This window comes from Lampetra planeri, chromosome 34 (assembly GCF_965212315.1).
Source record: "Lampetra planeri chromosome 34, kcLamPlan1.2.h2, whole genome shotgun sequence".
NCBI lineage: Eukaryota > Metazoa > Chordata > Hyperoartia > Petromyzontiformes > Petromyzontidae > Lampetra > Lampetra planeri.
Window position 1 is genome coordinate 10367493 of NC_136140.1, and position 18293 is coordinate 10385785.

Consider the following 18293-nt stretch of genomic DNA (forward strand, 5'->3'; position numbering starts at 1 on the left):
ATCAAACCATTAAGTGTTTGCTATATATGCGTGTCAGATTATATCCTGTGCACCCTTGCAGACTAGATGTTCCGTCATCAAGGGTAAACTTCACCAGGTGTCAAGTATTCATTTAAAACAAATATGCCCTGTTTTTAAATCCTTTATATTAAGTTCGCTTGCTTGCTTGCGTGCTTGCGTGCTTGCTTGCTTGCTTACGACCGTGCACATCTTTCGGTCGTTTTTTAACCCACTTCCCGTGATCCAATCGAGCTGACATTTTGCACACAGACTTGTTGTGCGTGACAATTATTTTTCGTGAAATTTTTTTTCCAAAATTTTACACTGTTTAGGGAATTTTTTTAAAATATTTAATTACCAATTGCTTAATGGTGGCAGACAATCATCTGACCCATAGGTGGCAGCCATCTCAAGCCAGAGGACGAGAGGACTCTAGCCGCCCATTTCATGATGACGCAAATGTTGACTAACCACATGGCATGAAATCCCTGCCCCAACGCTGTACAGTGGAGACTATTTATAGAGCAGTTAAATTGAAGCCGCCAGGTTCTTGAAAGTGGTAAAACGGGTCAACGCTAGTGCCATCGGGAATATACGGGGCATGTCAAGAGGTGATCTTTCATTTTTAAATCCTTTATATTAACTTCACTTGCTTGCTTGCTTACTCAAGAAAAACAGAAATGAATAATAAAATTAAACCGATGCCACGCATATAAAGGATTTATAGTGAAAAACTTTGTTTTTACGGGTTAATTTTTAGTTTGAATAGGTTGAGTAACCGTTATAATTTCCCCAATTTTCTTGAAACAGCCACCGCTGGTGTCGTATGCTGTGATTTTAACGTGGTGTTTTTGACAGCGATGCGCTGATTGTAACTCTCTGTGATTGGTAGGGAATCTGTCGCATGTAGTTGATTGAGGATCAGAAATTCTCTCACTGTGTGAAAAAAATACATCAGAAATTCTCTCACTGTGTCAAAAAAAAGCACTGTCGTTGAGTTCATTTCGGCGAGCACGATGACTTGTAAATGTATATCTGTCCTGCGGGCCAATAACGTTTATGTACGGCACTTATTCAAACAAAGTAATACAAATACAGTTTTCAAAAATATATAGAAATAAATAAACTTCTGTCGATAATAAATAAATTGTATTCACTCTCTTCTTAACCAGGTGACGGCGCCACCATGAGACAATATCACACAGGCTACTGTCTGCGCTCAAGTAATGCATGATTAAGATTATACTACACAAGGTAGAAATATATGTACTGCACGTTGGATTTCTTTCGCCACCGTACGTAGCCATCCCTGATCATAGGAGGTGCGGGTGAAGCACAATAATGTGTGAGAAAATACCAACAGGAGATGGAATGATGAAGTCAGCTCTTGTGCAAATTCTAGGTGGGTTGTTACATCGTAGAACCATGACAGATTGCAACAGCTTGCCTTCATACAGCAGCGGATTGATCATGGCTGATGATAAGGGGCCGTCCATAAATGACGTCACGCACCTGAGGGGGGGGGGGAAGGTCAGACATTTGTGACGATGTGTGACGAGGGGGGGTTTGAGAAATGTGACGTTACATCAAAATGCGCAACTATAAATAAATATAGACAACACGTTCTACTTAATTAAATAGACGTTGTAATAAATGTTTCCCCCTACACCATCAGAGTGCAGCGCACATTAAATACGCACTACAATGACAATAGTTTAATGCGATTTGAAGCATTTATTTATTTATTTTGGGGGGGGGGGCAGAGCTTTCTGACGTTATATTTGAGGGGGGCTCTGACTTTTTGTGACGCCGTGTAACGATGGGAGGGGGGGGGTCAAAAATCGTCAAAAATCGCGTGACCTCATTTATGGACGGCCCCTGTGTTTATGTGACCTGCCTTGGGCTGACCAGCAGATGGCAGGCTCGGGGTGACTTTAAATTGTTTCACTATTAAGAGCTGTTCATTCTATTACAGCAAACTAGATTCGAAGCTTTCGTGACTGCAAAAATTAATCTTTGGTTCTTTGGGTAAAGTCGCGTAGAAAGAAATTAAATTAAATAATACTAGAATACGACGTTTCGATTGCAACACAAGCAACCATCATCAGGTACAAATGCATGAGAAAACAAACATCGTTAACTTGGAAATATAATGCAATACAACACAGAGAGCAGAGAGAGACTAGAGTATATCTGTGCTTGTGTGTCTGTCTGTGTGTCTCCGTGTCTATGTTTTGTCTCTTTCTCAAATTTAGCAATCTTTGGAAGAACGTTAATCAACCAGGTGGGGTGTTGACTTGTGTTGGCCGACTTTCTGTGTTGTATTGCATTATATTTCCAAGTTTACTATGTTTGTTTTCTCATTCATTTGTACCTGATGATGGTTGTTGTGTTGCAATCAAAACGTCGTATTCTATTATTATTTAATCTATTACAGCGTTTAAAGACTCAATTGTGCGCTCACAATTATTGCAATGAGACACTTCCTCACATTTTAATTAAACCACTGTACGAGTACGTACTAATGTCGTATTGCGGTGCGTGGTGGTAAATCCGTGCATTCTCTGATGACCAGTAACTTTAATATCTTTTATCGCGAACAAAGTTTCACACATGAGGACAGCCTGAGTGCAATATAGTAAGGGCTACGGTACAACGTCGCATATCTGACCACCACATATCCATTCGAACCAAATACTGTAATTACCCACGTCAGTGTAAGGGTGTAACTGTAATTTCTACAGATATTCACACGCGTCATCTTTTCATAGATTCGCCTATACCTCAGTCACCAGCAATTTGATAACGTGACGTTGTTGTTGTTGTGTATTTTTGTAATTGTGACATGAAAAAGGGGTGGAATTGTAGTACTCGCAGACCCGGCATTTTAATGAATCCTCACAATTATAGCGCATCCAGGGGATGCAGGGGTGACGCGATCCCGAGACGTGCCATACGTACGAATCGGAATTTTTTTGTAAACATTGGATTCGATGCATGTAACTGCGTGGTTTTACAATCAATGCCGGTATATGCGTAAATGCATCGTTACACCCAGCATGTGTTACTATACTCCTCGCAAATGTTTTTTGGTTTGGCCATGTTTGTTTGTTGTAGTACGGAGTTAAACTGATGGCTTTAATCTAAGTTGTCTTGTGGTTGTTGTTTGACTTGCATGCCACTGGGATTTTTGCACACAGCGTTGGTGTACAGTGCTTTTTCTGGAAGATTTTGCTGTTTTTTCATGGATTTTTCTGTTTGCGCATAGTCACTTTAAGATGTTTTCTTGTTCATGTTTTTGTTTTTTGTTTGTTGCGGTTGCACCCGATTCAAAAGCCGAATGGCTCACAGGGCTATACCAAATAAATGAAACTGAAAAAAACTGACCATTCTCTATCCAGTGGTGGATGAAGGAATCCCCACGCCGTCACCGTTTGTTCGGGTTTCGTGCTGTCCGAGCCCATCAGCCTCGCCGTGACGAACATAACTCCCACCTCCATCGTGCAAGTCATCTCGGACACACTCTCTCATTTGGCTGCCATTACATCACCAGACTTTGACCACTGGACACCATCCGAGCGATGCGTACTGCCCGTGCCCACTTCAATGCTTCTACGCCACTATGCCCCCCGCTGCACCACACATTCATCGCCGCCTTCCAGGTGGCCTCTTCTCAGTCACCGCCAATTGTTTGTTGCTTCCTCCTCCTCCCCGTGTTTGTTGGAAAACTGCCCAACCCGTGTGCCGTTTGTCCTACTGCCTGTCCCCCATGTGCAATTCATTTCCTTGGGCCACTGTTCCATGCCCTGTGTCTCGTCAGCGCTGCTGCCCACTACTCAACATTCAACTGTTCACCAACAGAGGGATGTGTGTTTGTTTGCCTGTTCGCAAACAAAGTACAGGGCCACAGCCACACCTTGGAAGTTAGGGAGGTGGGGGTCGTTCGAGCTCACGGTGCCCGGCGTTATTGGTTAGAATGCAGAGACAGCGACCCAAGCAAATGCTTCGGGCTCCGAGCACATAAATGGGCCCTGGGATTAATGAACATAAATATAGGTGCATCATATATTGCCTCGAATTAAAATCCGAATAAACATAAAAGATGATGGACATACAAAAACGAATCTTAATTTGAAGCTTTCGTGACTGCAGGAGTCCATACTCTTTGCTTCTTTCGGTAAAGTCGTGACTTTACAGAAAGAACCAAAGAGTATGTATACAAAAACTAATAAAAAGCGTTACCATCTTCTCGATCTTGTCTGCGTCTTCCTTCGCTCATCTCAATAAATCTCTGCGATCTATATTTGTGCCTGTGTCTCTCCACTCCTTTTTCACTTCGTATATCTATGTTCGTATATTCTCATATCAGTAGGATGTTATACGGTAAATGGAAAGGGCGAGAGGGCCCTAGGAATACGTTCTGCTTGCGACCCCCAATGTACCGGCAGCACCACCAATTTATTTGCCAATGATCTCCTTATTTTTGCCACGTGTGTAGCACTGACGAACCCTATTTAGCATGTAGAACTATGTTTAACTAAATTGAACCACAGTTCCGATAATTACGGTACGTCTGCTCAACTACTGACTCGCTACAGTGTATTTAAAGGTCCTGTCATCGACATACTTACCAGATATATGTCACCTTGTTGAGGGTTAAAAGAAAAAAATCGATCAACTGGATCATGGTCCCCCCCCCCCAAAGTTTGTGGGAGTCTCTTAGCAAAATAAAAAATTGTTGGGGGGAGTCCAAAGACAAAGATCCACCTTGTAGCCTTCACAGACTTTTGAGGAAAGTGTTGTTCGCGAGCGCCTGTGCGGGGATGTGAGGCCAGCACCGCGCCCGACCAGACACCCAGGGCACACGCAGTGGCTGGGCCCACGGACCCTCTTGGACTACACAATGCGGTGGAATTTCCAGGTTGCCGATTTAAGCAAGCTTGTTTGTTCAAACAAAAACAAACAGACAAAAAACTCACACGCAGTCTGGTCCCTAGATTATATGCGCCTCGCTCGCACGAGGGCCTTTACCCACGGAATCGCAGATCGTGTCCGTGCGTAAATCTACGACTTCAACAAACCATAAACGCGCTCTACGCATACAACGGGCACATTCCCATACATTGCACGTGGTTTTGCGTTATCTGTGCCGTTGTTTTATCTGCCACCATCCCCCCTTCTCCGCACCTCCCCCCACCACCAATAGCTCGGATTATAATCAAAGAGTTTAATCTATTTTGTCAGTGTAACTAAATTCCGGGCATGCAATCGCTATACTTCCACTGCGGTGACTTTACGAGGTGCTCATGTGTTTTTGGTTTGCCAATGGAGTTCTTTTTTTTTCAAGGTAACGAATCTCATTACATTTGTCAATGTTTATTTTTGCCGCTGATTTGTTTTTCTTGCCGGCTTCACCAGCTGTGATAAAAAGATAAAACTACTGCAGTATAACGTATTGGAATCGGATTGTCATTCTACCGAGTTGCAGTTCAAAGCGAATTTACCGTAGTCCCACTTGTAAAAAAAAAAATAGGTTCACGTTAAGATCGTGAGAGATGTCTGACTTATTGGGGATACATACCTACATCATCCAGCAGTGGATTGATCATGACTGATAATAATGATGTTTCGTCTTCTCCTGAATACATTTGTTGCAGATAAAGATAAGCATGTGTACATATTTGTTTTTGTGAGGGATTTTATGCCAAGCCGATACATTTTAAGTATCCATTTGCTCAAACATGTTTAACATTTACTTGAGCAAACAAAAATAGAAATCTGGTGTAACAGATGTCGTCATCGTCGTTGAGGTTACGTCATATATGTTTTTTACATAACTTATTTTTGCAAGTAATCATGTCAATTATGTCCAGTACTCGGGAAGGCCTTGCTGTCCCTTCCGTAAATTGAGTTATGGGCTTCGTCTCAGAGGAAACCGGAGAACACCCACCACGCACACGAAGAGGATAACACTCGAATCTACACACGGAGAGATTCGAGAATCTATCGCCGTACAGCTGGCCATTTCAAAGCCCAAGCCTGCAACACCTGCTATTACCAAGAGTCTCACATCCATGGCATACGTCGCGAGCCGTCCCTCGGGTACGGCGAATCTGGACGACTGCCCCGGGCCCCGCGCTTGGGGGGGGGGGGTGGAGGCACGCTTCAACGTCACGGTGTCAGATGTAATACTTCCAGTTGAGTTTGAAGGCATCGAGGGGCTCACACGGTGGGGGTTGCCCGGGGTCCCGCATCCCCCCCCCCCGACCCCCCCCCCCCTGGACAGCCCTGCATCTATCCAAGTCAGCGGCCCAAAAAATGTTTCTCACCCAGCACACCGCATCCAGTCGACCTCTCGCTATGGCTGTGGCTACTCAGTCACGTGTCACTTACTCCCGAACTGGACATCATTCAGTGGCCAATTTAACCCTGACACCATCAATGTACTAACCAGGTTCAACCCAGCGTGGCTTCAGATATCTGACGAAATCTGTTGCGTTCAGGGTGATTTGGTCGTAGGAAAGTAAATAAATGGTAAAATATTTGTCCCCTGTGCTTCAATTGCTCAGCAGGTAGTAAAAGCTGTATCACCGTTTGCAAATCACCAATAAACATAAAACAATAATCAGTGTAGAAATGCCTCTACAGGGGGCAAAGTACGGGGTTGTTTGTAAATGTGTAAATACCCTTCTGAAATTAAAAGGCAGAAAATACAGTATATAGAAAAAAATACAGTAAAAAGAAAACATGTCTCCAAAGCCTGGTGTCTCCACCAATCTCAATACTGTTCACTTATTATTCAATCCGTTAACGCTCTCCAGACACGTGGTTCAACCTTCCATCTGTACTTTTCTAGAAAGGTGAGTAGAGTTGAGGGTAAAATGCATGGGAAGGAGAAAAGGAACGGTGGATGGGAACAGATAAGAGTAATAACGGGGAAAATGCCAGGAAAACGATGAAAAGTGACCGAAAAAAGTGTACCAAAGGGTCAGGAAAGATGAGGATGGGGGAGGATGAGTCCGGTTGGCTACGTACGGTGCGAAAGAAGTTCAACATATTGTGCATACATGATGAGCTCGCCGCTGCATAGAGGAACGGCGTCTGTTTTCACGGGGGCGGTAGGGAGGAGGGTGGGGGGGATGCCGAGTGGGGGTGGACACACTCATGAGGTGGCGTCATTTACGAGAAGCTCGAGCTGATTTAGATAGATGGAGCAATTGATTTCACAATATTAAATCAATCGCCTGGTGAGAAGGGGGATATGTATTCGAATTCACTGGGGTATATAAATAAACGGATCGCCGTGTATAATTGTGTAAGCTCTCTGTGTGTGCGCGCGATCAAACGGAGGGTGCTTGGCTTCGCTGGGGATGCGTTGTGTCGGTTCGACTCTACGACTTTCAATATCTACTTAATTGCTTTAGCGTCAACATTTCACGTGGGAGGCGCATCGGTTCACTGACGATGGACATCGTACGTCTGCGCCAGTGCACGAGACTCGGATAAATGTAGAACTTCAGGATGTCCCCGCCTTGTTCCACATTGACCAATATTTCTCCGTTCAAATACAAAAGAATGAAAATGCACGCCACACGCGCCGAATGATCGGTAAAACACGCTCCACGTTGACATTAGCTTGAATCGACACTCCCCACGTCACGTGTGATATTCGCTCACACACAGAGGTCCTTCCCTAAATCTATCTGGCAAGTCACTAGCATTAGGTCAAGCAAGGCTGGCTGCTGATGAGACACTCAATGACGAATCCGTTACAGGGGTTTGCTTGTATTGATCCAATGTTGCTGAAATTATGCACTCCCTAGAAGGCCATGTGGCTGATGGGATGTGTTAAAATACGGATTTTTCTGTGTGTTGAGGGACATATGTGGAGGCGTATCGTCAGCGTATGTATTGTTAGTTAATTTGAATCGGCTTTCTAAAAGATAAAGATCCCCTGAAAAGCCTTTAACGACTGTCGGGATGTTAACGGCCTGTTTAGGGCAAGTGCTGTTAGAGCACCTATCTAAGCCAACACGACATACGAGGGGATGGGTGGCCCACACCACGCCCGGCCGCCTTTGTCTCCCTAGTGCCGAAGTTAACACGCCGCACGAGGTACTCATTTTAGGCTGAGTTGACCTAGGGAAGGCCCAGGACCGGTTCAGATAATCGTCCACCGCATGAGCAACCCACGCATCCGGTTCCAGCATTGGCAAAGCCCCCCTCCCTTCAGGATAGAGCCCCCCCCCCCCCTCACGACTGTGAGGATAAACCCCGCCTGCTCTTGGCAATGACCTCTAACCCCTCGGGCTCACGATGCCCACTCGATTCAACCGCCCACGGTTTAACCACGTGGGTGGTTGTGTTGAGTTCATCTGCAACTCCCTCGTGACATGAACCTTGCCACCAAAGATTGATAACACTGTGTAACAATTTTTTTTTTATCCTGGGTAGTAAGTGTTATTTCCTAATTGCTTATGCCTCAAAAGTACAGAAAATGGCTACTATTCCCCACAAACTTTGCTTTTGTGACCAGGACAGTGATATTTTGAAACGTACCTATTTTCAATGATAAAACAGGCGAATTTGTATCTTTTCGTTCACATAAAGTCAGAAAAAACAACATATGAATGAAAATCAACATGTATTTATACTAAAACAAGATTTAGACACCAATGCGCACTACCACAGGTGGGACTGGCCACAGCGGACCGAGTTCTCTGTGGGGAGGAACAATCTCGAAAAACTACTCACTTCTAAATCTTTTGTAGTCATTTTTGTATTACTTTAGTATAAAAACATGTTAATTTTGATTCATATGTTGCTGTTTTTTTACTTTATGTGAACAAAAAGACACAAATGTGGCCGTTTTCTAATTGAAAATAGGTAATTTTCAAAAATATCACTGTCCTGGTCACTAAAGCAAAGTTTGTAGGGAATAACAGCCATTTTCTATACTTTTTAGGCATCAGCAAATACGAAATAACACTTCCTACCCAGGAACAAAAATCGAGTTACATAGTATAATACATCCTCCACCTACCCACCCACCCCAACCTCGTCACTATGATAAATAAAAATGAGAATCATCATCAGCCATGATTTGTCCACTGCTGAATTGAAGGCCACCACCGCCATCCATCACGGTCCACGGAGACCAAATATCACTCGTGTAAGACCGGCAATGGAATGGCAGCGACAGGAGTCAACGATCCATCTCGCCATCTGCAACACGAGCTGGCTTCATCGCTCCGTCTCCGCGGTGACACTTCCGTTCGGGGTGTATTCCCCTCCCTTTCGCTGCTACTCCGCCCCTAGTCTCTTCCATCATCATCATCACCGCCACCAAAGATAAAGACACCCCTTGTGTGGTCTCACACCCCCCTTCACGGACACAAGCGACGTGGGGAGGCCTTCATCCAGCAGTGGATTGGTTACAAGAAGGCAAACACCCCCCCACCACCCATCCCTCCCAGCCGTAGATTCGTGCCGAGACTTCTCCGGGTCAAGCGCTGTTTAGCGAGCTCCTCTGGAACGGCAGAGCACGCGAGATACGAACCGGAGCAGAACGCCCCCCTGTGCTCACAACAACCCAGCAGCCCCTCTCAGTCGGCGACGATGCATGCTGCTCCTCCTAATTGTGATTATTAAGCCCGGGCTCTTTGTTGTAATCAAAAGCATCTCCTCCTTCTCCTTCCCCGTGCTGCCTGTGACCACAGTGGGTATAGCTGGAGACTTCCTTTTTCCGCCTCTGCAAGCCGAGCCTGGCTCTGACATCACTCTCTGGGAAGCACACGCGCTCCTGGCTCGTGAGCGGCGCGAGGCAGCGCCCGGAAGAGAGCAGGCGGCGTGCCCACGACTGACAGACAGTCTGGGAGATAGCGAGGGGGAGAGACGCGCACACACTCACACACGCGGCGGAGGGCTAGACCGGGGAGGTTCGGCGGACGAAGAGTGAGACCGAGAGACTTGCAGACGGACGGGGGAGACGGAGACGGGCGGAGAGACACACACACAGACTACAGAGACACACACAGACTACACACACACAGACTACACACACACAGACTAAAGACACACACAGACTACACACACACAGACTACACACACACAGTGACTACAGACACACAGACTACACACACGCACACAGACTACAGAGACACACAGACTACAGACACACACACAGACTACAGAGACACACAGACTACACACACAGACTACAGACACACACACAGACTACAGAGACACACAGACTACACACACAGACTACACACACGCACACAGACTACAGAGACACACAGACTACAGACACACACAGACTACAGAGACACACCCAGGCTACAGACACACACACAGACTACAGAGACACACACAGACTACAGAGACACACAGACTACACACACAGACTAAAGACACACACAGACTACACACACAGACTACAGACACACACAGACTACACACACACAGAGACTACAGACACACAGACTACACACACGCACACAGACTACAGAGACACACACACAAGCGGAGAGACACACGCGCTCAAGCACTGAGAAACAGACGAACGAACAGACAGACGGACAGACAGATAGACATACGTACACAGACGCACTGAGAGACAAGCCTCCAGACCGACAGATAGCCTCGCCTGACTGACTGGCAGACACGCGTGCGGACAGAGACAGGGGGTAGAGAGAGAGAGAGTCGGACAGAGGCAAGTACACAGACAGACAGACAGGCGTGCGGACAGAGAGGCATCGCACGGATGTCCAGAGACTCAGACGCGCATCTCAGCGGTTGAGTGATCACCGTGAATCGCTCCACTGAACTCTACCCGACCCACCCCACCCTCGGCGCTCCTCCGCGGGCACTCGCCTCTCGCAACAAGTTCCACAGTGAAGAGGAGGGCATGGCAGAGAACAAGAAAGGGGCGAGCAGTGGAGTGGCCTCCATCGGGGACTTTGACCCCCTGCAAGCCAGCGCGCCCGCCACCAAGGTGGAGGTGAGCGTGTCCTGCAGGTGAGTCTGTCCGGCGTGTCCAGCAGTTGATAGAACCTGATAAGTGCTTCACGTGCGTCTCCTCCTTCAGCTCGACTACATGTGTGCCCAATGTGAGCTTTCTAACTCTTCTCTAAGTGTGTTAAATCATATGATTTCACCCCCCCCCGCCCCGCTATTTTGTGGAGGGGAGCCCACAATGGGGGCCCAACGTTTTTAACATCGACTTGGGCAGAAAACGTCTTTGGCAGAGATGATGGCCAACGGTCGAGACTAACGACAGAGTGGCAGGCAAAGGATGGAACACGCCCGAGAAGACGTCCACGGCAACCGCGGAGACGGAGCGACGAAATGAGATCGCGCGCAGCTCTTTGGATGGATTCTCGCATCGCGAGACCGTGGGCCATCGGGGGTGGTTTGGGGAGGCCTCCATCCAGCAGTGGATAGATCATGGCCCAGGAATTCGCTTTAATCCTGTGTCAACGTGTTTGGGCACGCGTTTGTTTGTGTGTGCTTAAGAAATACAGCGATACCGGGCGCGATTCCGGGTGATTTGCTCAAACGCCGCTTGTGCGTGTATCGACCTGTGCAGACGTAAGTCGCTCTCTGCGTGTTGTCTGTTGGTGGTTTCCATTGGCAATACAGGTTCGTAAACCGCGTGCTCTGCATCTCGCTTGCTCTCACGAGCACAGCCACGAAATGTGGGAGGTTCGTTGAGAATAGAAGAGAGGTGGAGGGGAGGACATCTCTGTTGCGAATCGGTTATGGTTGATAGTATATACTCCAGGCTTAATGTCCCGTTCAATATTGTGTGGGCCGCTGGTGGAAAGGGCACGTGATTCACAGCCAGAGTGAGGGTGACTTCAGGATGTGTGCCAGATCCGGAAATATTTGTCAAGAGAGCCCCGTCGACTGCTGCAGTGAAGCGCCGAACGTACTGTACCGGAGATGAAGACGAAATTGTCCTGAATGTGCCCGATCTTATCGAATCTCAGACGCTGAGCGGAGTTGGGCTTGGTTGGAAATTTGGACGGGTGACCTGCACCAGGAGCTTGCCAGCTGTAGGTAGCGTGGAGAGGAGATGGCGATGCTGGATCTCACGCGTTCTCGTACGCGTGCTGGTCTCCTTCCGCATGAAGGCTGACCGTTATGAATGGAATTGCCCCCCCCAAAAAACCTCATCACGTAAAAAAGAGATGTGTGTACATACTCTTTGGTTCTTTCGGTAAAGTCACGTGGGTATAAAATAAAATAAATCACGACGTTTCGGGCGCAACACAAGCGCTTGTGACTTTACCGAAAGAACCAAAGAGTATGTGTGTACACTTAATTTAGCTCATTTCCAGGTCTGAAATTTTAGAGTAAAAACTATATATATATTCGTTTGACCGTCATGCATTGAACGTCGCTCTCAAGTGGCAGAGAGGGTGGGAAACTGCTGTCTCCTACTGAGTGGAAGAAAGCTCACTTGAAGGGTTCTCAGATGTAGTTTCCTGATATGGGGCCGTCCATAAATAACGTCACGGGCCTAAGGGGGGGTGGGTCAGACATTTGTGACGATGTGTGACGAGGGGGGGGGGGTTGAGAAATGTGACGTCACATCAAAATGCGCAACTTTAAATAAATATAGACAACACGTTCTACTTCATTAAATAGACTTTTTCATAAATGTTTTCTCCGACAACATCAGAGTGCAGCGCCACATTAAATACGCACTACAATGACAATAGTTTAAAGCGATTTGAAGCATGTTTTATTTGGGGGGGGGGCAGAGCTTTGTGACGTCGTATTTGAGGGGGGGTCTGACTTTTTGTGACGCCGTGACTAGTGGGGGGGAGGCTCAAAAATCGTCCAAAATCGCGTGACGTCATTTATGGACGCCCCTATCTACTTCTACGGGCCATGAACGGACACGAGGCTTGATGGTTGTTTAACGATGCCTCCGCACGCTGGCTGGTCGGGGCGAGTTTATTCAGGTTTCACTCGCCCCTCACCTTAGCCACAAGCCCGAATCGAACTATCGTCGCGAGGGTTCATGACGCAGGGGAAAACAAAACCTTGAGCATTTGAACGTGCGTGTGTGTGGTTTGATGTAGGAATAAAGATAAAATCTGGCCAACGGTGTGTGCATGTGGTCTTTGGTCATGTTGGCGTGATGGCGCAAACACAAAAGTCACCTCAGCCGGTGACAAATAGGAATGTCAAGTAAGAGTATTTGTGACGTGGCTAATTATTCTGACAGGGGGGGAAGAGACGCGTGGCATCAAATCAATTTTATATTTGTTTACAGGCGTCGGCGCCAATCGCGTTAACACTCGACAACAACAACAAAAAGTTAGAACATTCTAAACAATGAGTGAAAGTATATATTTACTTTCCATCTACAGCAGGGGTGGACAACCTTTCAAAGACGAAGAGACATTTTTTTTGTCTTTGACCCAAATAGTTCGAGAGCCGCTTGGCACGCAGAGAGAGCCACTTGTACACAACACACAGCAGTAGCAGCAACAGGGGGTGTACAGGAGATAATGACACACATTCTGACTTTAAAAAAACACAAAATAGGCGATGGAATAAACTGTGCCTAATCAGTGTTTGTCACCCTTAGGTATTCATTAACAACGCAGTTTGACTGTTGTACATTTCATCGCCACCAAGACATCCCACAGTGACCCAATCCATGTCAGATTTAATACATTGCTTATTATCTCTGCGTTAAATGATGTTTAGGATTTCATTTGTTTTTAACTCATCTTGGTTCTTTCGGTAAAGTCACGTAGAAGGGAAGTAATAAAATAATAAAAATAAAACATCGACAGACATGTTCTTCACCTGAGGACGGCTGCTTGCGTTGTGTCCGAAACGTCGTGAGAATTATTTTATTATGTTTTATTTTTATTATTTTATTACTTCCCTTCTACGTGACTTTACCGAAAGAACCAAGAAGATGAATCCCTGCAGTCACGAAAGCTTTAAATCGAAATTGTTTTTGACTTTAAAAAACGGCTGCCCGTGAGAGGGTCAGCGAAAGAGCCACGAGGGGTGAGGCCAAAGAGCTACGAATCGCAGCTTGCAGACCCCTGCCTGAGCTATCCTCAGGGTATAGAGATGCGGGTCTTGAGGATTCCACCCTCGGCTCAGGCGCAGCTCCACTGCCGAACAGAAGTCCACATCAGCACGCCTCACATCCAGCTCTGCACCGATGCGTTCGAACATACAATTATGATTATTGTTGTTATTTTACGACGCTCGTTTTACTCAGGAGAGCCTCGGCAAGTCCCAAGAGGACGCCAAGTTTTGTCAGGAGGGTGGCAATGTTGCCACGCACGTAATCCCAATCGAGCAATTTGCAGGTAATCGTTCAGCATTTGGGATGTTTCGGCAAATATCAGAATCATTGTGGTTATTTTTTTTGTTAGCTAAATCAAATCATGGTTACATTTGATATTGCACGTGCTTTTATTTTAAAAAAATAGATACATAGAACCCACGACAATTCATGTTATTGTTGTACACTTTGTCTGCACCTCCGATTAACACGGTTGGCTACGTACGGTGCGATAGAAGTTCAACATACGTACATACGTATGTACAGTATATGGGCAATTCTATGGTAACGGTATAACAAGACCACTATCCAGGCACATTAGTCATGGCAATTATGTGGGCTTTATTTATGTGCGTGCACCAGCCTCCTGTGTATGTCTGCGGGCAATTCCACGGGAACGGAATTACAAGACCGTCACACGGGCATATGAGATACGTCGTGGACTTGGAATGGCACTGGGAGATAGAGAGAGAAACGCACAGATCATGAGAATGTACGCGCGGGTTAACGACATCGTTCCAACCGCTAGCACAAGTGGGCTTGGGCGGTACACGTCGCGAGAAAAGACGGTCAAGACTTTACGATGTAGCGGCGGCAGGCCAGGAACGGGGCACGCCTGAGAGCGTGGCCGCCGCGGAGATGGAGCGGGAGAAATGTGTGCAGGTCCTGGGTCGAGTATTGCCTTGGAGGATCGTGAGAGATTGCAGCTTTCGTGCAGCAGTGGATTGGCTGGTGATAATGATGATGGGTGGCATAGACGTTTATACATATTTATTATCGCAAACAATCCACAGTGACAGAATTGCAAACACACTATCGGCATGTTAGACACGGCGATGACACGGCTGTTGTGTGTATTGCACCAGATATTTATTTTTTTATCAACCATAACCGTGAATATGACACGTGCGTTAATTTATGTGATTTTTCGGAAGTGGCTCGTGGGGTCAGAGCGCTGAGCCGACACCGCTGTGATCCTGAGTTTGAATGCAGGCAGCCACCAGTGATTAAGCCAGGTTCTTAAGTGTAGAGAGCTGATAGTCTCAGCTCGGTCACCAATGACTGAACGTAATAATAACAACGCATACAATTTGGTACTGCACTTAAATTGGTTGAATTCCAGCTCTGGCGAGTTAAAATCTCAGTTTGAATGCCATGCGACGAACGTTGCTACCACACACAGAGCGAGTGGGAAAGTGCTGCCCTCTACTGTGTGGACCAGAGGTCACTTGGAGGGATCCTAGGGGTAGCTCTGTGGTATCTGCTTCCGCGGGTCATTCTCGGACACAACGGATTGCACTCGCTGTGCGAGTTACACGAATAGATTTTTCGGCTCGTGATATTTTGGAGGAAAATTACCAAAATAATTTAGATTAGATTTTATGTGACTGTCAGATTCTGTATTTCAATCCGTAATTCCATTATCGTTTAATTGACAGCTTATATATATTTATTTTAAAACCCCTGTAACAGCGGACCAGTCTTTAATAAACCCAGGGCATTGGGGCCAAGGAACACACTGTCTCCGGCGAGCGTGTGTGGGCAGTTGTGGATGGAGGAAGGGAATTCCCCCCAAAGCGCAGCGGAAACGTGGAGGAAAATGGGTCATGGCCACCTGGGCAGACGGTGATGATGAATGCTCCTGGAATATATATTTTTTTCCCCTTCTGCTCCCCGCGCTCGCTGGGTGCTGCTAGCAATGGCTTTCTTGCGATCTGGCAGTACGAGAGCAAGATGACGCGTGGCAGTATCGGACGCTGCCACGGTGTGGACGGTCAGCACGCTGGACATGCGACGTAGAGGGCACCGGTCCGATATCTCGCCATACGGCCGTTGAAACGGCGACCCGACCGCTCGCAGTGCGTAGAGCCGATGGGCCTCCTCGGAGCACATCAGAACTCATGTCAGAGACATCCAGCAACCGCTGTATTCTACCAACGCAGGGTGGGAAGTCGCCCGTCATTCTGCCTGTACACTCTGAGCGTGCTCTGTGTGTGCAGACTCTCTGTACATTACGTTTGTACACTCTGAAATGTGTCAAGCTGTTTAGGGACAATTTAATAATCATGCAAAAATGCCCGGATATTTGGTGATAGTCTGCATAGATGATCAAGAAGTCCGTACGTTTAGCTATGAGGCAGGCTCTGTGAATTTAAATAAAAATGTGAAATGTTGTTACAGCGGAATCGGAATCTGATATTGCGACAGTTGGCATATTGTGATAATGGATATTGTGTCGTATCGTACCAAGACATCTGAGCACTTCTGCACTGTGTTGTGCCCAATTCGCGGTGGAAGTCGTCAATTGTTACGCGCGCACGCTCCCTCTGGAAGCCCTGTACACTCCGTGCGCTCTGAAATGGGTCACGCTGCTTTTGGGGACATGCAGATATTCCGTGCAGAGTGTTCAGGCAGACTCTGTGAAAGTTCAAGCAGCCTGCATGAATTCTGGGTTTTCCTTTAAGCAACAAAAATGTTTTTTTCAGTGATTTGCCCGACTGTGATCCATCTTTCTACATTTACCAGTATTGTCAATTCAACTGCAAGTTGTCATTACGTGCTGTGCAAGCCTGATTATTGATCTATACACCACCGAATCAAATTGAGGGTGCTTACTACATCATGCTAACTACCTTGCCTGGTATGCAGGAGGTCGTGGGTTTGTAGGTTCGATCCCGACTCTGAAGGCTGCTGTATATTTGGAGTTTGCATGTTCTCCCCGTAGTCGCATGGGTTTTTCTCAGGGTCCTCCGGTTTTCCCTCTAAATTTAAAAACATGCGTTTAGCGTATTTGGCTGCTCTACATTTCCATGTGATAAGCCAATTTGTTGAGCTATCATTTGTGGTCAGGTTGCTTCTGAAAAATAAGCAAATATCTCAGTGGGCCTTACCTGCAAAATTTAAAAAAATTGATTAGTTTATATGGGGCCCACATGGACAGCTAAACGCACAAGATCTCTACTGTAATTAAAATCAGTATTCTTTGTGTTACGTGTGTCACGTGTGACACAAAGACAAAGATCCCTCATATAGCCTTAACAAACTGCTTGGGCAAGTGCTGTTAGCAGGCATCTTTGAAGGCCGGCACAGCACACGAGGCGGGTGGGTGGCCAGCACCTTTGTCTCCCAAGTGGCGATGTTTACACACCGCACCAGGTACTCATTTGAGGCTGAGTCGACCTAGGGGAGGTGTTGGCCGTGAGCGGGAATCTAACCCGTGTCGCCAGGTTCGTAGCGCAGCACGCTCACCGCTACACTACTTGTAACACAGGCACGCGCACACACACGCGCGCGGTCGTTAGCTGAGTTTGAATCGGTTTTCTTTAGATCGCGTGGGACCCACACTTGCACACACTCAAGGGCTGTCTCTCAATTTCTGTCAGCACTCCTTCACGCGGGACGCGTTTAGCAATCATCAGGCTCGTGCGGCGCGGAATAACGCAATTGGCATTGCAAACGTAGCGGGGTCGCAAGGACCGGGGTTCGGACAGTCACGGTGCAGCGCCATGCACGGCTGGACTGACCGTCGTAACATAGTCCCCACGACCAGGTTTTAAACATTCTGGGGGAGGTCAGAAAATCCTTGGCAGCCAGAGATTGCCGGCGATTTCTGGCGCCCTGCACATCGCCAGCAAACTCTTGCCGCGGGCAGAATTGTGCATTGAAAGAGTTGTGTGGGAATTTATGGTTCCATATAGCTTTAGGCACGGGGGCAATAAAGGTGGCATGCACAGGTGGTGTATACACAAGCAAGCAGTGGTGGCCACTGGCTACATATATTGAGGGGTTGTGAACAGGGAAAGGGGGGAGGTAGGGGAGATACATGGGCGTGTATGTATGTTATGGAAGTAACAACGGTAATACTAATTGCCGCTAAAATAGCATCGCAACACGAGCAGCATCGAGCACATGCAGCAGTAAAATATCAAATGTATGAGAATAAGGTTAGAATTATAAAAGCAAAGTT

The 18293-nt window shown here is 46.8% G+C and overlaps 1 protein-coding gene across 1 annotated transcript in view; it reads left to right on the forward strand.

Annotated features, from left to right (window-relative positions):
• Positions 1-9628: 9628 nt before the first annotated feature.
• The window catches only part of LOC144730134 (copine-8-like), a 79902-nt gene continuing 71237 nt past the window's right edge, over positions 9629-18293 (forward strand). Inside the window, exon 1 of the mRNA XM_078610715.1 lies at positions 9629-11019. Within this exon, the coding sequence (XP_078466841.1) occupies positions 10910-11019 (110 nt within the window). The 5' untranslated portion in view covers positions 9629-10909. The remainder of the gene's footprint in view (positions 11020-18293) is intronic.